The sequence below is a fragment of the Dendronephthya gigantea genome, unplaced genomic scaffold (assembly GCF_004324835.1).
Source record: "Dendronephthya gigantea isolate DGI-Jeju-01 unplaced genomic scaffold, DenGig_1.0 000009F, whole genome shotgun sequence".
NCBI classification, from domain to species: Eukaryota; Metazoa; Cnidaria; class Anthozoa; order Malacalcyonacea; family Nephtheidae; genus Dendronephthya; species Dendronephthya gigantea.
Window position 1 is genome coordinate 1,684,523 of NW_021163019.1, and position 21,689 is coordinate 1,706,211.

The window sequence follows — 21,689 nt, forward strand, 5'->3', positions numbered from 1 at the left end:
TTCGAATGTCGCGCGTGGGGTTAAAGAAGTATCACGTGTCCCACGCGCGGAATGTAATTTCAGAGATCAAACATCAGCTTGGGATTGTAGTTGTTGAATGTTTAGTCAGAAAATCCATTTCTTTTTGCCTGATATTCTTTCTCAGGAATAAATAAGCCTTCAGGATATTATGGGGGAAGAAAAGGCCGCAGCAAATGATGAACAGTCGCCGGAAAACGAAGGTAATTGTGAACAAATGTTTTTTAATGCGAATATAATATACACAAACATTTTACTCCCAAAAGGCTTTTGAGGAATGCAATCTTTTCAAAGAAAAAAATGCCAAAGATTTGGTATTGTTTAGCAAAACAATGCCTTGAATTCGCGTCCACACACAAATTTTGACCGTATTTGACGCGCTGATAACGATGAATTCTATTAAACTTTGGTGCATACACAATCAAAAGCACAAACGAGAATCTTGTTTTATTTATATACATGTATTTCTTTGATTGATAATCCAGATTAAAACACAACAGGTATCATCCTGCGGTTTCGGCCAAAATCAGATGCTATAACAGCGTTTAAAAACCGTTTTTAAAGCCACTGTCTTACGCGAACCTTGTGGGCCCACCTGCTTCTATTAAATACAAGTCAAGTGTACTTTAAAAGAAAAAACATAGCATCTGTTTACTCAATGCCACAACCCAGCAGGATCGTAACCATATACCTTTGTATTTTTGGAAAAAATATCTGAAATAAGCTTCTATACTTTTGCCTGATAGCAAAATATGTTGAAAATAGAAGCAAAGCATTGGAAACCTAATAGGGGGGAATACTTTAGGACATATTAGGTTCTATTCAGGAAATGCTGGCCAAACAAATGAAGTGCCTTTTTGACATATTTTGTCTGATGTAAACATAATGCCAAATTGAATGATATGACTATGTATTATTACCATACCTGGTATATGCATATAAATTGCAATGCTTTTGATTATTATCTTGTGTAGAAATGATTGTGTAGAAATTACCATGATTGAAATCCTTGACATTTTATTGAGGGTTGAGAAACACAAGGCTCACAGGTGTCAGCTCTTGATATAAAGTGGACTTACAGCAGTAAAACAACAGTTTATATCACGCCTTTAGCTTCAAATGCACCCTTACAAAACTCACTAAGCATTGATTGGAGAGTGCTCTGGTTAATTGGTTGAAGTGGAATACAGCATATCACTATAGTTACAATCATTTTAGGCACAGGCAAAATTAATTTAAATCTGACCCTAAATCTTATAGCAAAGATTTTTGCTTGTATGTTTAATGCTGAACATTTTGGGTAAGAAAGAATTCGGTGCATGCAATAATGGTGTTCGCTTGTGACAGTGTTTTCAAACTGTTCAATGTAACAATGTGTCTGATAGTTGAGTAAAACATCTGATGGTTTGAGCAGAACTTTTCTTAACCACAAGCAATCCATTATCAAATCTGGCATAACTCACAGGTCAAATGATATAATGTCAACTGCTTCTTTGTAATACATATGTATATCCATTAACATAACAGAGTTGGAATATTTTTTACAAGGAATTTCCTAAAACCCTCAGCAAGCTGTGTGATGTGTTAAAACTTTGTTTTCAGCAATTAAAGAGGTGGTCGATTCATTAGAGGACCCCACAAATGCAGGCCTAATTTTAGAAGAACAAGCAAAGTCTTTGAAAAATATCTTAGCTGACCCTGCTGTGCAGCATCTCTTTAAGGTAAGCAATTACCTGCTATGACTTAATGTCAACTAGTAGGAAATGCATCTAGGGATATTCTCAGCTAAATTGCTTTAATCCATCCTGTTTATTCCAAGGTTACCTAGGCAACAGCAATGCATGCTGAATATTGAAAAAAAGGTCGACAAATATTATAGGAATGAATGATCAACAATTTCTCGTTGTAGGCTCATGGGGCATTGGAACAAGAAAGGAAAGAAGCTGTGAAGAATGCAAATGTTGAGTTGATAAAGGAGGTATGTTGTAGAAGTTTCTAGTTCTGGAAATACTTGTTATGCCTGCACAAGATGACTATTTTATTATTTCTTCAGGTTTTATTATCATTGGAAGGCAAAGATGAGAGTGAAGATGCTGTAGAGCTACATACTCTGTTGTCAAATCCTCATGTAAAGGTAAATGAACTCAATCAATTTTAAGCCACCTCACTCACGAAACACAAAGCTTGAAATGCTGCCACACAGTTGACAAGGACAGGCCAAGATTTTCTCATAGAGACCAGCAAATACACTATGTCCTAATTCATGAAAATAACTATTTCAGGGTTTGATTGAAAGTCATGATGCAATCGCCAACAAGGCATATGACGTCACACCACCTCTTGCTCTGCCGGACTCCGCAGACTCAAATGGGAGTGCAACTGGTGAACCAATCAGAATGGTTGGATTAAATAAGTCACCGAATGAATCTCTGGTATGGTTGCAATTAAAAAATTCATCTTATGATTGTTGGAAAGTTGTGTTTGATTTTGTCCATTTATTATCAACAATAGCTTGGACTGTCTGTTCTATTATACAACTTCTATCAACTGATATATTCAACTCCAGATGTGAACATGTGAGAGACATTCATATTAACCACAATGTGACTATCTCACAGATATATCAATCTCTTTCCTCAAGGGTTTAACTCTGAAGCAGCGTGGTGGACAAATTATTGTAGCGAGGATCATAAAAGGAAGTACCATAGACAAGCAAGGTGTGATTTGCTGTAAATTTAAAAGCAGCAATAAAGTATTTTGATTGTTAAGAGCTTGCATTGGCAGTCTCCATAAAGACTCACTAAGAAAATTGATAACTTTTAAGGTTTACTGAATGTTGGTGATGTCATCAAAGAGGTGAATGGTCAACCAGTAAAGAATGACCCAGAGAAAGTTCAGAATATTTTGGTATGATAGCCAGTAATTGTGTTATCATTGCTATAACCTTTGATTGTTTTCAAAACTATGTAATTTTTTTCTTCACAGAAAGATTCCAGCACCAAGGTTACTTTGAAGGTCTCTCCAAATTACGCAAGCAAGCCTTATCATGGTCAGGTAAAGAAAATAGAAAATTTATACCAATAAAGGTCCCGCTAAATCTCGTTTTAAAACGTGTAAACATTGGCATACCTTAATGTATCCTATGGCCTTTTTAAATCTTTGGTATCTTTCTTACGAGAGTGATGAAACTCCCATCCAAATTCTCGTTCTTATCTGACATAAACGTCTGCAAATGATTACTCACAACTGTTCGTTAGGTTTTCGTGAAAACGCAGTTCTCGTTTGATCCAACCACGGACGATGATATCCCGTGCAAGGAGGCGGGTTTGGCGTTCCAAAAAGGAGAAGTTTTAGAGATACTGGATCAAACTGATGCAACTTGGTGGCAGGTGAGCTGTGAGCAACTGTAACGTATCAAATCACTTCAAAAGACTGTCCAAAGATTGAAGTCATCGTTATTTATGTGCATTTTAATCACCCAGGCGAAGAAAGTGGACGGTGATGGCTACACTGGATTGATCCCTAGTCGAACGCTGCAAGAGAAGTACAAAGTTCTTACTTATCATATGGAAGGGAGGGGAGGGGAGGTGTGCAGTTCGAACTGTACAACAAGTGTAAGATGTGTTTCTGATAGTTTTATCAACGTGTTTTTCTAGACGAAGGACTTTCATTCATCCAAACGTCACACATAGACGTAGCTTCTGTAAGTTGAGAAGATGATTTCAAACAGACGCCAATATTTTAGCCGTAAAAACGAAAGGGTTAAACGAACTGCATGTTCACGTTTTAGTCATGTGCGGTTCTCGTAAAAAAAAGAAAACAATGTACGATGTGAAAAAAACGCAAGGTATTTATTACTTATTACTCTTACTTGGTCATATCTTGCCGTCTTTTATTCTCGCTATTTCCATCGCTCACCATTTGTTTTATAGAATTTGACAGACATGCAGTTGCTTCGTATGAAGAAGTTGCTAAAAAGCCACCGTTTGAAAGAAAAACATTAATTCTAGTCGGTGAGTGAACAGGCCATTGTTTAAAAACATTGTCAACAGCGTCTTGGGTATGGTGTTTAATCCGATTGTAGTCTAGTGAAAATAATTTATCACGATGGCTATGTGTGTTATACGTATATGCACATTTCGCGTACATTTAGGAGCAGAAGGGGTTGGTCGAAGGACATTAAAGAACAGAATCGTTGCCAACGATCCGACTCGATTTGGAACGGCGATACCTCGTAAGTACAGCAGTTTCCTTCACCGCTGTCCTTCACTAAGTCGAGATAACTATTTCCAACCAAATGAGTGCTACAATCTGTTGTGTCGATTCGGATTTGCATCATATGAACGAAGCGAACTGCGAATTAGTTTTTACTTGTTTCTGTGTTTAGACACATCACGGGAACCCAAGGAAGGGGAGGAAGATGGGAAAGGATATCATTTCGTCTCTCGCGATAAAATGGCCGAGTTGCGTCGTGGCAACCAGTTCCTTGAGCATGGTGAATACAATGGTAACACGTATGGTACCAGCATCGAGAGCGTTAGAACTGTCGTTGACCATCACAAAATGTGTATTTTAGATTTACAACCTGCGGTTAGTGTAGTAGTATATTGTTTTATTCAATAGACTGATTTTCACACTGAGCTACAACATCAAAAGAGTTCATCTTTCCTGAAGTAAGTCAGTAATCACGCATCGTTTTTTAGGGTCTCAAAATGCTGGACAAGTCAGAGTTCAAGCCTTACATCGTCTTCATTGCCAGTCCTGGTGTGGATGAACTAAGTCAACGGCAGGACGAAGCACCGTCGAACGCTAGGAAACTGACGGTACGTATCTCTAGCCAGTGATTTCGCCAAAGACAAGCCATCGTTACATTACAATTTTTTCATATTTCAGACGGAGGAAATGTCAAAAATTGTTGAACATTCTGAAGTGATCAATCGTGACTATTCGCAGCATTTTGATCTAACAATCGTGAACAAGAACGTTACTGATACCTATGAACGATTAATGAAGTCCATCGAAGGCCTGAGTGCAGACTCCCAATGGGTGCCCGTCAGTTGGGCGAATTAAAAACCCGCACGCAGGCGTTTTTAGAACTTAGAGAAGCACTTTAGAACATAGTTTGCCGTATCTCCTGTCATTAGACTTTATGATAGATCGCTTCAACCGTAGAGAATAATCAGTATGCTAGGCTGGTCTTCGGCATTAGACAATGATGCATCATTTCCGCGCAATGTCAACAAGATGTGTTTACAACAACAGGCTTATCGCAAGTGTGGACACATCTTGGTGAGATGTTGTCGAAATAGCATTTGTACATTGTATGTGCGAGCTTGAAGATTATCAATCTCGGTGATCTTTCATTAATCGCATTTGATCCGACTTTTACTTCCCGTGGAGAACTGCTTGGGAACGAGGAATCCTCCTGTGAGGGATATTGTAATAGGTTTTATTATCTGTACAAAGTACAAACATGTTTTTATCAGCATAAAGTTGTTAATATATATTATTTACAGCTAAATTATTTATCGTCTGAAGTGCTTTGCACGTGCGACGTTTCCTCGGTGTTTCACTTTAAATATTGGCGACTTTAAACATCTGGCGATAGCTCTTGCGTTCCCAAGACAACAACCTTTCCTGGCCCACCCGATCCGTGCTTAAGAACTATCGCATCACCCTGTTGTGAAGAATTTCAGGTGAAATTTCAAACAATCATTAATGAAATAATTCTTGAATTTCTGCGCCGGAAACTTGGCTCGTGTAACATCGTGTTAAACTCAAATACTATTATTTTACTCGATGATTGGTTTTACCAACATTTCATCCATGATACCATCTTGTCATGCATTTTAAGCTGCTTCTTCTAGATCTATCTCGGATTCCTCGGGTACAGTATCCAGTTTCGTCGAAGGTCTCTTTGATCTGGGTCTATCCTCTTCCAGATCTCTCCATCTATCTTTAAACCACGGCATGATATCGAAGTAGGAAAAGGTGAATGCTCTTGTGATTCTCTGATCCAGCAACAAATTCTGAAAATCTTGGAGAAGCGTTTGTAGGAATGATCGTCTTTCCATTTGTCTCATCCTTGCCGCAGCAAGCTCTTCCTCCATCAGTCTTCTTTCTTCAAGCATCCGAAGTCTTTCTGCTTCACGTCGCTCTTTCTCTTCTTGTATTTCTCGTTTTATTCTTTCTTCCTCGAGTCTCCGCTCCTCCAGGAGTCTCTGCTGTTCCTCTTCTTCCAAATGCGCGATCTTTTCCGCGTACTCTCGCCTGCGTTCCTCTTCGATTTCCAGCTCGACGCGCTCTCTCTCCTTGCGCAGTTCTTCCTCGAACTTGCGTTGCGCGAGCAACTGTTCCTTCTTCCGTTTCCATTCCTCGCGTGCTTGACGTTGCCGTTCGTTCATCAAACGTTCCTGTCGTGCACGATCGTTTTGCTCTGCCTCAAGGCGCAAGCGTTCCCGCTCTTCTTCCTCCCTTTGAATTCTGAAAACAAAAGAACGTTCAGTTGAAGGATGAACCCAATATCTCACCTCGTAAGTATGGCAATGGCTATCATTTGATCAAGTTGCTAGATAGTTGAATGTAATATGTTATATTGCTGAAGATGGCCTAGAAAAAACCTATTGAGACAAGTTTCTCCAGCTTCGACACAACAGTAAGGCGAAAGCAACGGGGGCAACAGAAAACCATATGAGCTAAATATAATTCTACCTTCGTTCCTCTTCCCTCTTTTTCATTTCTTCTTCAGATTCTTTCCGCAAAGTATCCAACCTTGCTTCTTCTTCCTGAGCTCGTTTCCGTGCTTCTTCGCGTTCTCGTCGTTTCCTTTCGACCTCCAGTCGGCGACGTTCGGCAGCGGCTGCTCTCTGGGCAGCCCGAGCGTTTGCTCTGCGTTGTTTTTCCGTTAGCTCGACCTCCGGCGAGGTTTCTCGTGTTGGTGACGGCTCGGGTTCCGTTGCGACGTCCGTTACTGCGTTTTCACTCTTTACATTTGTGGTTTCGTCAAACACCGCGTCCCTGTCACGTGGACAGGCCTTCTGTTCACGTGGCGAAGGTAATTTTTGACGTGGCGATGGAGTCTTGTCACGTGAAGAAGACAGCCTCTCGTGGGGTGATTTCTCACGTGGGGATTCGATTTGAGAACGCGAGGAACCAGTTCCTGCACGCGACATTTGGTCCTGATGGGAAACAGATTTTCTTCCACCAGGGGGAGCGTTACTTCCAGCAAGAGATGAAGACCTCTCTGATCTTACTGGGGAGACCCCGTGTTCCACCTCCCCCGTCTCGGAATCTACTCGAGCTGATGTTTCAGGAGGCTGGGTTTCATTCTCGGAAACTTTATCAGTTGTTTTAGGTTGTGATTTTTCCTGCAAATCCGGACTGATTTGTTTCCCCTTCTTGCGCGCCCCGCCCGCTTTTTCTTCCAAACCTTTCGGGGGTTTAGATTCGGGCACCAAACCTGCATGGAACGGGGGAGTTTTGGCCGGTTCGTTTCGCGCACGCCCATTGGCAGGCTTTTTCTTTTTTCCTTTCGCAACACGTTTACCATTTCCAGTCTTTTTCACTTTTCCTGCTTTCACAGCTGTTTCCTTTGCTTTGGCTTCATCTGGCTTGGTGATCACTTCTTTCTTAACCTCTGGTTGTAAATCCTCGACTATCTGCTGTGTCTTTTCTGGTGACGGAGTAGCGGTCAGTGCGGGAGGTTCACTCTTTTCAACTGGCCCAGTATCTTCAACCGTTTCCACAGTAACGACGACATCATCTATGAAAGCGTTAACAGTTAGAAACTGTCTTTTTTATTAGGAGGACTGAACGCCAGGAATTACTAGACATGTGCATTTTGTAAGGAAAATTGCTTGAGATTTTGTTAAAATTGGATGGGTTCAAATATTTAGCACTTGTGAAATCTTGTTCTCCTTGACCTAAGCACAAGAGTTGATAAAAAACCTGCACATCTGCAATCTACAATCAACACTCATTCACGACTTAAATGCTATCGTAACCAAATACACGGGTGACATCCCTTGTGACTTACCGATACTGAGATCTTTTGCATCAGTTTCTTTCACAGAATCACCTTCTACTGGCAATTCTTGCTCCTTACCAGAAACTTGTTCAGCCGGCTTTTCCTTGGTCTCAAGAACCTGTTCAACCTGTTCTTCATCAGGAGCAATATTTCTTGATGCTAAAGTAGCCTCAGCAGATCTTGCTCTTCTCTTTCCTTTGGCCTCGCTGTTCCTGGGTTGACCTAGTGGGCGAACTTTCTTCGGAGCCGCTGAACTAACTCGTGTGTTCGCTAGAAGAGGAGAGAGATTGAGTTTACTGTTATTTCACACTCACCACAAGCAAAAAACGTATTTAAAAACTGATATAAAGCACTCGCAAACGACTTGGAGCAGGCTCGTCGTTAAGCAATGTGAAAAGATCTTCTTGATATATCTTAAGAACCTTTGAAGAATTTCTGCTGTTTACCGTAGTTTCTCAGCTCACAATGACCAGCTTACCTGTTATAGCAGGACCTAGTAAGCCTTGCATTCTTTCCAGAAGTAAGAACGTCGCCATTTCTGCATCATCAGTCAATGTCCGCCCTGATTTAGGTCTTGAGAGCACTTCTGTTGCTACCAGTCTTACTTCATCCTGAAGACTGCTAAGACTTATGTGTGGTGCTTGTAGCTCTGGTGCTGGTACTAGGTCGATGGTTGGCAGGGTTATTTCTGGATGACCATCAGCATCAGGGCTTCCCGTTTCAATAACGCATATGCTAGGACCATCACCCTGATTGACATTGTAACCATCACTATCTCTGGTACCATCGCCACCACCATTAAAAACAGTAGCAATACCATTACGACCATCATCACTTCCAATATCGTAACCAACATCATCAGCAATATCATCAATATATCTGCTACCATCATCACCATGATATACCGTCGCCAATGGCACCATCTACTACACCATTCACCAAATCACCATCTACAGTCTTGCTTCCCCCAATAGCACCATTGCTACTCAAACTTTCTTCCATTCTTTCAGTACTGTGCCCTGGCCAATCAATGCTTGCTAAAGATTTCAAACTTTGAGCTTCACCTGTAAACTGGTGTAGAGAATCACCATCTTGTATACTGAGTGCATCGACAAGTCCATGTTCCAAGAAAGATTCATTACTTTTTATAGACCTTGTTTCCAAATCTTTTTCTTCCGAGTGAAAAAGAGCATCTTCAGCTAAAAAGTTGAAAACTCATTTTAAAAAAACTTGGGACATAAACCTATAGGAACGCAAATTTAATGCACACTCAAGTTCACCCTTGTTTGACTATTTATATTACTGTAGGTACTTTCAAATGGTTACAACTTGTATATTAGTTTCCAATAGTAACAGCAAAGAAATATAGATGTGCACTTGCTAAAAGGGATTTACTTACCTAAATTGAACAAGCTATCTTTGATTTCAATGTCAACATCATTCAACCCAACTTCAAAATCAGCCGCAATCAGACCAAGACCAGAATGTGAACTTGATAAACTGACATTGTCGCTAATGTTTTTCAGATCATCTTTATCTGGAGTGTCCGTTCTTGGAGCTGTGATCGGTGGTAAAGAACACACAGATCTACTCTGACTTGGGACAGATCTGGAACTTCTTGATTTAATATCAGATTTTGAACTTTTTGATCTTTTACCAGCTTTGGAACTGCTTGATCCTTTGTCAGACATTTGCATCCGATCTGTCTTAACACTGTTCATGCTTGTTGAAGACCTTGTTTGGCTGGTCCTAGACCTTTTTTCTTCAACAGAAGCTTTTTGCACTGAATTATCACTTGGCAGTGATTCAAGTGATTTTGAAGGTTTAGTGCCACTGACATAAGAGATTTCTGTACTGTCCGATGCTTGATCTTTTTTCATTTCTGTGGTGTGTACGGGAACTGTAATAACTTCTCTTTGATTGTGCAAGGTGACATCCATTAACAATTGAGTTAAAAGATCTTCTTTTTCCTTGGCAGTCAATGTTTCATAGTCTTTCTTGAAACCGTTCTCAGACTCAACCTAGTGAGACAAACATTTGGGAGTGAAAGAGGAGAATGTCAAGGAATCATCACATCAAAAAGTATTTCATAAATTAATTATTAAACCACACACTACCTCAGCTAATCTCTCAGCAAGAGAATCTGCAAATGTGGCAGCACTTTTGACTGAGATGTGGTCAGCATTAACAGAGTCAATATTTTCTGAGCCTATAGACGGTAGTGAAACCATTGAAGCAGCGCCTGTTGACAGTGCTTGCTTATAGAATGTAAATGATCCTAGCATAGAGCTTGATGGTGAAACTGGAGGTAACGACATTGTTTTGTAGGGAGGTGGTTGATGGTTTAGATGGTTATCGTACTCTGGTAACAATGATAGGTAGCTATCGTCTGTAGTGCCAAAACTTTTCAGTGAACCTGTTTCGACAAGTCGTTTCCACTGGTCGGGATCAAATGTGTGACTCAGGTGGCCAAGGTATCTCTTTGGCGAGTAGCCGGGTTGCACATCTCTGGCATTACCACTCATATGTCGCCACAGTTGCTCAAGCAATAAAGGGTCGCACTAGAGAAACCAAAAAAACAAGACTTTCAGATGGAAAAACCAGTGAAATGTTGTGGTGTTGAAGGAATGATTTTCCTTGCTATGATAGGGATTGGGACAAACTTTGTAATCATGCAATTGTTTTCACAGCTAGTTCATTCTGTTTTAAAATATATTATTAATATAATATACTGACAATAGCATCACCATAGAATACTTTGAGACAAGCTATTAACACTTCACAAAAAAACTTTTAAATATTCACCCCATTTTTTTTGTAGTCCATGATCAAGTCTATGAGATCTTTCATTGTTCTGATCCTTTGTTCAATCTTCTGTCTCCGACGTCGCTGCCTTTTCTTCAATCTTCTTGACCCTGGCTTGAAACATCCTTCAGAGTAGAGAAGCAAAGCTCCACTCTTGGTAGAATATGTTTTTGGAAGATGGACAGCATTCTCATTCTTCGGCACTTGTGGTAGTTTTAAATCTTCCTGGAACCTGTATGGTCTGTCATGGTTAAAATGTTGGTCGTAAAACTGGTACTGGTCCCTTCTTATTGGTGGTAAAATATCAAAGTTTCCAGGATTCTTAAAATGAGAATAGATCAATAGTATCAATTATCTATTAACATGAAAGTAATTTACAAACTTGTTCTATAATTGTTACTTCAGGGTTCATAGTTGCCCTAAACTGAAACAGTTCCCCATGGAAACTAAATATTCTTAGTTTGAGAGCCATTAAATAAATAATTTATCTTTGTTGTGTCTACTCGTGTCATATTCTTTAATATTTTATTATCCCTGCTGGGCAGCGATTAACATAAACTCGCCATGTTTTGTTTTGATAGAATACATAGAAACACATCGAGATATTGGGCATGTATTTTTGCTAAAACCCCTGCGTTGATCAATGTAGTTGCCCGGCTTAAGTGATATCTAACCCAAACAAATGCACACGTCAAAAATCTCACTCTAAAACCAAGAAAGAAAATGAGGTAAATTGTTCATTTGTAAAGCTAGTAAACTCTCCACTTACTGGTGAAATAGCCGAGTCAGGTTTCTCCAGCTTCGCAATGCCCTCCCAAGTGCCATATCCTCGCGAAAGGTACGAAAACATGTTCTTTGTAAGCCTCCGAAATAAATTAAGGCTTTAAATCTTTTATATCCTTATGCTTCTTCATTTTTTCAAGGAGATTAGATCTCCTATGATACCGACTTTGATTTCTGCGCTCCACAGTGTGCCGTCCTGTTGCTAACCACAAAGTCACACACCGTCCGATATTCTCATAATTTATGCAAACTATTTGCATATTATGCTAATCAGTTTCGCGCTCGAATTCCTTTGAATATATTACGAATATACGACGATTTTCTAGGAAAGCACAACTTTATTCTTTAAACTTTGATGCGCAATTATGTAATAATTTAAATAAATATCTATTTAATATTCTCTATATTAATCCAAATTTAAATATGCCTAAATGTTCGAGTGCTTTTTAATAATTTCTCCTGTGTCAAGTACTCCCGCGCTGAATGCAAAACGCATGCGCTTATGGCAATATAAATTATAAAATGATCATTCTGAAGTGAACAAATTTACAAAGCCAAGGGCAGGTCCCATAGTGTGAATCACTTTTTAACAACAAATTACTTCAATCAGTACTCGTTTTGGCCAACTTCGAACGGTTGATTTGTAAAAAAAATCACGTTTGGAGAAGGATGGAGATCTAGTGAAGCTAACGTGTATTACTCCCGGAATATTCAGCCCTTAAACCACAGCTCCTTAAAACCACAGCCAAGTAGAGATATCTGAGAGCTACGAGTTTGAAGAGAAATCTATATCAGATATGTAAAACCCATTTGAGAACGAGATATATTATACATACCTCAACTGGCAAGCACCTTCACTATCAATGATGGATCAAATCAATCCCAGGAAGTGAAAACACCGAAAGATCTATCAAGGGCGAAAACACGCATTTTTACCGGAATACCTCCCCTAATGCATCCAGTTAAAACAAGATCTACCCTGACACTTACTTCCAGGAAGACTGAACAGAGATCTCGGCAGATCTTGAAAGTACGGATGTTTTAAGCTGTCTTCCGCTGATATCCGTCTCCTGGGCTCATACTGCGTGATAAAAGTGTGATAAACGTTTAATTTTCAATATTTATTCAGAATTTAAAATTTCGTGTTGTGTTGTAAAACGTAGTATTCCTACCCGTAGAAATCGTTTTAATAAATCTTCTCCTATCGTGTCATATTGAAAGCTGAAAATTGTGAAAATCGCCGACAATCATTACTGTGCATTAATAAAACTCGTCAAGCAAAACTCTAACATGTGGTATCATATCGACGAACAGGAATTAGGATGTACTCACACGGGTATCACTGAGGATATTCGTCTTGGATAAAACGCTGTTATATTTTCTAAAGTAGATATATTGTTTCACTGTCAGAGTAAGCCTCCAGCGATGAAACACGAAAAAAAAATTTTTGTTTTCTAACCTTTTGAATATTCAGGGTAATTTACAACTTCGGGCCACGTGTCTTTGGTGGGTGTACCCAACAATTGCCATATTTTATTTAATTGATCGCTGGGTCCCTTTTGCCCCTGAAACAAGGCTCGTCCACTCAGCATTTCACCAAATATGCAGCCAACACCCCTGCATGAAAAATAGCTCTTCAATCAATTTGGCAGATCATCGTGACAACACTGTGTACAGTTATTAATAATATCAGATGGAAATGATAAACTGTCCCAGAGTTTCATGTCATGAAAGTTGTAGAAATGAGATAGGGAGATTCCCTCCCACATGGGAAAAATCATGTAAACATTTCTCAAGTTGAACATATTCTGCATATCCGTGATATCCGTAAATCACAAGGTAAAGATCCCCCACCCCTCCTCCCTTCGACCATATTTCACTACTCACCACATATCAAGTGATGTCGAGTATTCCGTTGATCCCAGCAAAACATCAGGGGGTCGATACCTGGAGGAATATAGAAACTAACTTATAAAATATCCTAGACAGCGGTTTAACAGATTAGATAAACAATCAGTGCCGTAACTAGAACGATATCTGGGGGGAGGGGGGGGGGTGAATATTCATATACCCAGTTCTGCCCTACGGATTTCTTTTGTAAGTGCAATAGCTTACAATAGAAATCCGTCGGGCAGAACTGAATATATGAATATTCACCCCCTCCCCAATTATCGCTCTAGTTACACCCCTGTGTAAACAATTTCGGTAACCTACCATAACGTTACGACCTCATTTGAATACGTATGACTTGGTACAGATTTCTCTCTTGCCAAACCAAAATCAGCCAGTTTCAGTTCGCCATTCTCGTTGAGAAGAAGATTTTGTGGTTTTATATCCCTGAAGATAAAATCCAGCCATGTTTTGATTAATAATTAAACAAAACACTAAACTTTTTAGGCCGCAAATTTTCTAGACGTCGCAGTTAGAAATTGTGGTTACCTGTGAAGGATTCTCTTATCGTGGCAATAATTCAAGCCGCGTAGAAGTTGTAGCAAAAATAACTAAACAAACAGTATCATTGATCTTAATCGCATGTCACAATTTCCAGACTTCTTCTTGACAGCCTCTGACCCGGAGAATTGCACGGAGCCGAATCTGAGAGAATCTGTTCAAACTAATAGTTAAATTTTAGTTCGGATCAATGTGAAACTGTGAGCCTACCTTAGCATTATGAGGATGAAGTCCACTTGGGTACTTTTCTAAGTAATGACTAAGATCAGTGTGCTTAAAAAGATGGAAAACTCAGTCATTTCATAAGGAATCTAGCTTCATTTGGAAACATATTTTGACGTGACCGTAATTTTACGCCGAAGTCAAACGTATTACGTGTGATATCAGCGCGTGAATAGAACCGTGATATACTTACAAGATACTCAAAAACGAACATGAGGGTGTCTTTTGTATGTACAATATCGTGAAGCTTGACAATGTTTGCATGTTTCAATTCCTGCAGTAAGGACGCTGGTTGAAAAAGACAGAAAAATATCAGAGATATAGTCAAAATATAGTGAGTTAGAAATATAGTTAGTGTTTTTACCTTCTCTGATGGCTGTGAATGGAGCGCCCTCTTCCGGTTGAAGACGAATTTCTTTTAAAGCTACTGTCTGTTTAGTTATACTAGGAAGTAGAGTAATAACATTTTGGTGTTTATTTGGCATTTGCAGCAATGGAAGCGGATGGAAGGGAAGGATCAATAAATAGAAAAGAGTGGAATAAATGAATGAGGAAATGGAAGAAATGAACAGAAGAGAAGATGAAAGTAGATGAAAATGAAGGGAACAGGTGAAAGGAATAGAAATAATGGTGGAAGGGAGTGGAAAGATGAGAGGCAAAAAATAACTAAAGAAATGGACTGAAGATTTATGAAATTGAAGAGTAGGATGAATGAAGGATGAGTGTGATAAATGGAAGGTGCAAAAGAAAAAAAGAATGAACTGATGAATTAGAAATGAGCAAATGGAGAGATGAGAGAAATATCAGGATTTCAATACAGTAGAAAACACTACACAGTTCTAAGCAAACAAAATTCCACATACTTGCTAATTCCCTTGAATACACTTGCATAAGATCCTTCGCCCAGGAGCTCTAATTTATGATAATAATTCATCTTGCCAAATGGAGACTCGGGCTGCAAAAAAAACATATTAGAAATGAATAGGCATTGACATTTAGACATTCTGGCTGAAGGTGTTTGTTATTGGCAAACCAAACAAATACTAGGCACTTAAAAATAATCAAATATTAATAAAGATTTAATGAACCTAATGCTTTCTGAATGCTGTTTGAGTTCTAAGTATCAGCATTCTTGAGAAACCATTGTCAGTTGTCATGTGAACCTTAGTGGCACTAGCCTAGTATTAAAGCTTTTTATTTGCTTCCCTAACAAGCACATTAGAGTATTCTAGACGTTTGTGGCTAACACAGATATTTCACATGGAAACATGGAATATTTTGTTTCCATACAAACTATGAATGATCATTTCATTTGCAAGACTCACAGGCGCAGTGAAAGATACTGATCTTGAGCGTGGTCGCTCTTCATTAGGATTAGGATTATCAGAATATGTCCGTCTCAGTCTTTCTCTTGTTCTCACAGGCAAGACATCTGGTTGAGGGGTCTGGAGGGTGGTAATGTCCGAGTGCACACGTCGGACAACAACCTTCTTTCCAGCAGAGTTGGGCAATGGATGCTCAACACTCTGAAGGACTGAATCAATATGTCCATCCTGAAATACAGTTCATGTATAAACATGATTAACTACCAAGCATTAGACAAAGTTGACACCAAAGTAGTTTGAACTTTGGAACTGACTCTATCATACAGAAAAATAATATGAGATACTAATTAATACATAATTCCACTGGGCAGAAATGCTCTCAAAAACCCAATCTATTTTTTGTGTTCTGGGTCTAACATCATAGATCTCTATCAGATGCCCAACTCATGTCTATTGCCTTCATATTTGCACCAGAAATTTTATTCCATTTAGACAAGCATTTAAATGCTATGAAAATTCTATCAAAATCTCCATGAACAGCTGGGAACGTAATTGCAATTCTCTTCCTATCTGTCAATTTATCTACATGTGATCATACGAGATTCAATATTATGTGAATAAATTCATCCCCGCATGAAATTGCCCTAGATATTTCTGATTGCCTCACTTTTATAATTTTAATTCGCGAGACCACTCAAGTTTTTACTCGTTCGGCTTGCGATCAGCCCAAGTACCTACCTCATAAGACTGTTCTTTTCCCAAAGCTAACGGCAATGCTAAAATGTAAGCAAATACAACGTGATGGATATTTGCCCCGTCTCTTAACACTCATTTTCAAAACAGAAATGCAAGTCGAAAGAATGAAATGAATACGAAAGGACGTCCACACTTTACGTCAACACCTTGGCAGATAGACATAAACAAATATTTGCATGCGTTACTTACATAGACGTAATCCTTGCGAAAGCCTTCGTCTTAACTTCTTAATTTTGGAATCTGAACGCTTTCTAACGCAGTTGCCGTCAGCAATCCCTGCAAAAAATATATAACAAAGCATTTAGGATTAAGTGTTTACGCAAAAAACCCCACGCTAAATTAATAAACAAACTCCTTTACAGTAATTTATACCCGGCTCATTTGAATCGTTTTCGAAAACAGCATTTTCTTCCTCGTTTGTCTGTTCGGAGCCACTAGGTGACATGGCCATTTCTTTATCAAAATTTTTCAGCTTTTGCAAAGTTTCGCCAAACTTTCACGGCCCCAAAACACACGAACTCGTACGTTTGAAACAATTGTCCAAAACGTGAGCGGCGGAAAAGAGATGGCAAGTTTTGACACTTTTTCCGGTAGGCCTTGTTCATACAAGCTGAACTAATACTTGCATATAAGCGGTAACAAATGCTCAAGACAAAAAAATCATCTTTTAAAACTTCACGTTGTGAGCAAATGAATAGGAAATAGTTAGAACACTGCTTTTACTTGTTTCGTCGAGGAAATATAGTATTGCAAATGCAATATTCCTTGGCCTCTTATTAAACTTATGTTACTTCCGCCATTTTGCAAAAGTTATTTATTTTGAACATGAAAGATTAATACAAAATTTCGAATACATAATTTGCATATTTTTTGTATGCCACATGTTAACAATTCATGTTCACATGTGGTCATGTTTTTGATGTTATTTTCAAGTTTTTTTTTTCAAAAAATAGCTTCGAAAGGACAGTCAGTCAGTAAGACAGGAAAAAAAAGGAAAAAAGCATCATTGTATGTAAAACGATTCTCTTAATGTATCTAAAAGGTTCTAAAGATTTGAATTGAAACATTGAATAACCATGTAACTATGTTTCATCAAATTTGGTTTCATCTTTGCACTATATTTATGGGGTTTGATGGGATTCGTGTGAATCGAAATGGATAAAGGGAAATCATGACGATATCATATGGATAACAAGGGTTAGGATAGGGTCTCGATGAGTAAAGAAGGTTAAAAAGAGATTTGATGGGTTTGGGGCAGGATGGTAAGGGACAAAGATAGGTTTAAGAGGTTGAGAAAAAGATTCCAATGGAATAGGTAGGATTGGAGGCAGTGTGCTTGGCTCACGTTCCAACTTATCTCCTATAATCCATAGTTGTATCATGGATAGTTAAAAGACTTTATTATCTTGATTTTATTATCCATAGTTGTATTACGAAAATGAAGAAATACAATTTGTAGAGAGTTTAGAGAAATTCTATCGCTTTAATTGTTTTATGAGAATGTGTTGAAATGAGCAATAACGCAGCTGACAAACGATGCGTCTTAAATATTTATTAAGAAGTAATTTAAACGAAAAGCTCCAACAAGACATGACCTGTGTAATTAATTAAATACAACAGGACGAAGCAATTTAATGATATGCATGAATTATTCATACAAGGGAAATGAGAATACAGGATATTAATCATTTTACTATATATAAAGACGAAATAACAATATACAGGCATACGATATAGTATTATGTACGTCTTGTTTAATGTACGTACAGCCAGAACATCGCGTAAAAAAATTCAAACCAGTTTGAACGCGAGTTAGAAGACATGCCGCCTCAAAAAAGTAATGGTCGTCTGTCGTCACGACAAATGCCCTCCGGTTTGAAATTAAACGTCAAAACTACAAGTTCTTAGCAAACCATTACCTAAATAACATCCTCACGAAATTGATTTAAACTGATATGATAAAAACAAAATAGCCCACACACGCGAAGAAAAATAACATTTGATTTAGTTTTACCTTTGTCAATTGATAATGTTAGTTCATCATTTGAATGGCTATCTTCCCTAATAGTTTCCATCAGTTTTCATCAAGATATACGAAACAACTTGCTTGAATAATCTCAAACTTCTTCCCAAACATATCGAGCCATATAAACACTTCTCAAATATCGAATTTTTAAGTGCAGTTTCCGGTTTGCAGAAGAATGCTTTAAATTTTTGTCAACCTCGACACGGGCATGGCCACCCCGAGTGGTCGCACCCATTTAAATTCCGGCAAAATTTCAAACTGGTCCTCGGTTTTGGTAAGGAATACTACCATTTCCCACTATTCGAAGAAGAACGAAAACAACTCATATGAAATTATGAAAATATAGAGCTTTTCAATGAGAGATTGTTGGGTTTTTTAGCTTTCCTATCGATCATATGCAAGGTATGTGCCTACATATATAGCTGTAGGCGGCCAGACCGTCAGACGTGACCATTTTTGTATTGCTCTAGAACAAAGTCAATTTCACCGGAGACTCTTCAATAATTCTCAACATTTCCAAATAAAAAAAAGTGTTAAAGAAGTTCACATAGTGTTGGATTTCTGGTTATACTGTAATATTACTAGCCTACGGGCGAACTCTCGAAAACAATATCTTTCACCACAAATTTAAAGCCAGAATGTTGAGCTTGCTCGTTGGAATATCGACTGAGTCGTTGGAGTTTTTAGTTTTAAACTGCGTATAATATTTTGTGGCTGATTTTTCAGTTGAAATTTGCTCGGGAATTCGTGGGAATTTCCAAACTGGTTTGACAAACTTTCTCGCGTGTTATTGAGCAATTTCTAGTTAAGAGACAAGGAATTTGGGGATATTTCAGTCAAGTATACGTGTTGTTTTGCCTGATACGCCTAGCGATTGGTATCTGCAATAAAGACTTTATCACATACTGACTGAGGAAATGATCTTCTTCAAAAGATAGATAAGAACCGATTGCCGCTGCAAACAGAGGAAATTAACCTCCCATTTTACACTGAAACTGATTGGAAATTTTGCTTATAAATCACTAAAGTATAGTCAAAAGTCGGATGTGTACATTCGCCCACGAAATAGCTCAAGCCAAAAAGGGGGAAAAACGACCGCAAACTCAAAAATTCAATTAATATTCCAGCTGTTTTAAAGGAATTAGTCAAATTTGATAATCGCTCAAAGTGATAATCTCGACTTGGATCACAAAGATTTAATGAATCCTCAACTTTCGTCTGTACTGTAACCTAATGTATATAATGAATGGTCTCTAACCTTAGTACACATTTGGGACTTTGTCCTGTGACTATCTCCTGCCACGTGTTTTTATTGTGACAAAATAAATCAAATGAAATGAAACCTATAGCACAGCTGTTCTTCGTAGACCATGTCCAGAAATTAAGGAGGAAGTTTGTAATTATAGGAAGAATATAATAACTGACTTTTTAGTTTTCAGGCACAAATAATACGGTGTTTGGAAGTAACAAAGCAGGAAGGGTTTGTATCCAGGCCCCTCACGCCTTGATGAAGTCGTAAGTCGTAAGACTTCTTACATAAACTGTCATTACGGCTATATCATCTCATGCCATTCGACCGGTTTGACATGGCTGAACTGTCGTTGCACTGAAAAACGATTCATATTTTTAGGAGGGATTAAATTCAAATCATAACTTGCTTCAAGAAGTAATCAGTTACTACCAATTACAATTATCACTTTTAAAAAGTAATTTACCATTAAATGAATTATAACGCATGTTCTGTGAAAAATGGAGTCTGATAGCTTAGTGTCGAGGGCACACGAACGTCGATGGAATCTTGGGAATTTGGCTGTGGATTAATCATTAATCATTCACATTTATATAGACACTCACACACAAACGCCTAACAAGCGCTAATTTAGAACTTAGAGATTCATATAATTAACTCACAAAAGTATATTCTAAATTGATTGCACTTGATATTAATCGTGTCCATACTAACCATAGACCCTCCCAAAATGTACACATTTAATATCCTGGACCTTGGACGTTGTGAGTTTTGATTGCTTTAACATAAAAACAACCTTGCTTCTGCCAAGTTTCTACGAAACATCCTGTCCGTAATATTGCTTTTAGTTTTGTTTTTGTCTTCGCAAAACGAAAATGAATGTAGCCTCATGACATGAATTCAAAACCGACAAAGCGTGTTGGTTCGGTGTTGCCAAGTGGCGGTTGAGCGCGATATATGTTTTGCCTTTTGGTCTTGAGAGCGTGGGCGATCTTGTATAATACAGACATATGTCTACAATAGGATCGCTATTGGTTGCAAAACTATTAAAATGACAAAGAAGATGTTAATACCAAACCCAGACAGGACAAAAAGCAGATGTCCAATCGATCCTAGACCCCCTGTGTGCGTGTTTAGATGTTTCGTTGCATTTTAAGCATACCGGTATTCATAATTCTACAAACTTCAGGAGTATACGAAAAGATTGACAAAAAACGCGCTTCTTCGATCAAGGGGAAATGACTTGCGAGGAATGATTTGGATTCATGCAGTTTATTAAAACTATTATCATCCATCAATCTATATTAAGCTGTCATTGCTTTCAGACCAAAATGCCTGAAAAAGATTAATTTTTTTATTGGCTTATTGTAAGCATCACAAGGCCTCGATATACCTAGCTTTAACTCGATCTGTTTTTGAAAGGAACAGTTTCACAAATTAGGCAAAATGTACCGTAAATGTAATACAGTTACGTTTTGTGCTACCTTCGTAGTAAGATATTCTCTGAGGTATACCAAGCTGTTTTATTTAATGTTAACAGGGCAACGAATAGATGCTTCATACTTCTTTCCGCGCCATTTTCCACGTGCTGTAATCTTGTTTCCGACGAAGAATGTCTTTGCTCTCAAAAGTCAAAACATATTTCAAGCTCACGACAATTTGCTGGTAATAGTATAACAGTGGTGAAATAGCGTTGGGAAAAAACTGAAAAGTTACTGAAAAGTTTTACATGAACATATATACACACCTAGAATTTAAATAAGAGGAAATTGGTCGTTTAATCCTTTTATTAAGACGATAGAGAGCCAACGTCTCTTTGATGCATAGCTATTTATAAAGGTAAGACACTTAATTAGAAGTACGTTAGTTGTTGCATATTTGCATAATTGGGTTAGTGGTATGTAGTACGATTTTGAGTTCCTTGAAGATTTGATACTTGTGACCTGTGGAGCGTGCCCCGAATAGTCTATTGGTAAACCACGCGATCAAATCTGCACCATTTGTTCCCAGGAGAAACAGTCCAGACAG

The 21,689-nt window shown here is 38.4% G+C and overlaps 3 protein-coding genes across 4 annotated transcripts; 1 reads left to right on the plus strand and 2 right to left on the minus strand.

Annotated features, from left to right (window-relative positions):
* Positions 1-62: 62 nt before the first annotated feature.
* On the plus strand, positions 63-5,286 carry LOC114517847 (MAGUK p55 subfamily member 2-like). The gene is made up of 17 exons (XM_028537675.1): positions 63-221; positions 1,621-1,739; positions 1,928-1,996; positions 2,072-2,152; positions 2,301-2,450; positions 2,660-2,735; positions 2,843-2,925; positions 3,004-3,072; positions 3,276-3,407; positions 3,501-3,562; positions 3,675-3,721; positions 3,809-3,865; positions 3,951-4,031; positions 4,172-4,252; positions 4,406-4,608; positions 4,722-4,841; positions 4,912-5,286. Exons 1-17 carry the CDS (start codon positions 170-172, stop codon positions 5,086-5,088), a joined length of 1,659 nt encoding a protein of 552 aa, XP_028393476.1. The 5' UTR covers positions 63-169; the 3' UTR covers positions 5,089-5,286.
* Positions 5,287-5,513: 227 nt separating this feature from the next.
* Positions 5,514-11,839, minus strand: LOC114517849. The gene is given in 9 exon segments (XM_028537679.1): positions 5,514-6,501; positions 6,730-7,780; positions 8,054-8,314; positions 8,523-8,944; positions 8,946-9,243; positions 9,444-10,065; positions 10,162-10,605; positions 10,850-11,170; positions 11,619-11,839. Coding segments are annotated over 9 exon segments (4,134 nt in total). The 5' UTR covers positions 11,700-11,839; the 3' UTR covers positions 5,514-5,867.
* A 168-nt stretch (positions 11,840-12,007) lies between these two features.
* Positions 12,008-20,620, minus strand: LOC114517848 (serine/threonine-protein kinase pef1-like). Of its 2 annotated transcripts, none has more exons than XM_028537677.1 (17): positions 20,376-20,620; positions 16,576-16,662; positions 16,369-16,406; positions 15,631-15,858; positions 15,169-15,260; positions 14,670-14,749; positions 14,499-14,593; positions 14,294-14,356; positions 14,072-14,133; positions 13,847-13,969; positions 13,520-13,579; positions 13,092-13,249; positions 12,965-13,013; positions 12,805-12,853; positions 12,623-12,713; positions 12,469-12,539; positions 12,008-12,398 (listed from the first exon to the last, which is right to left on the minus strand). In XM_028537677.1, exons 1-16 carry the CDS (start codon positions 20,446-20,448, stop codon positions 12,493-12,495), a joined length of 1,395 nt encoding a protein of 464 aa, XP_028393478.1. In that variant the 5' UTR covers positions 20,449-20,620; the 3' UTR covers positions 12,008-12,398; positions 12,469-12,492. The 2 variants fall into 2 exon arrangements, with proteins under 2 accessions (XP_028393478.1, XP_028393477.1); XM_028537676.1 differs by lacking the exon at positions 20,376-20,620 and adding an exon at positions 16,759-17,185.
* Positions 20,621-21,689: the final 1,069 nt, after the last annotated feature.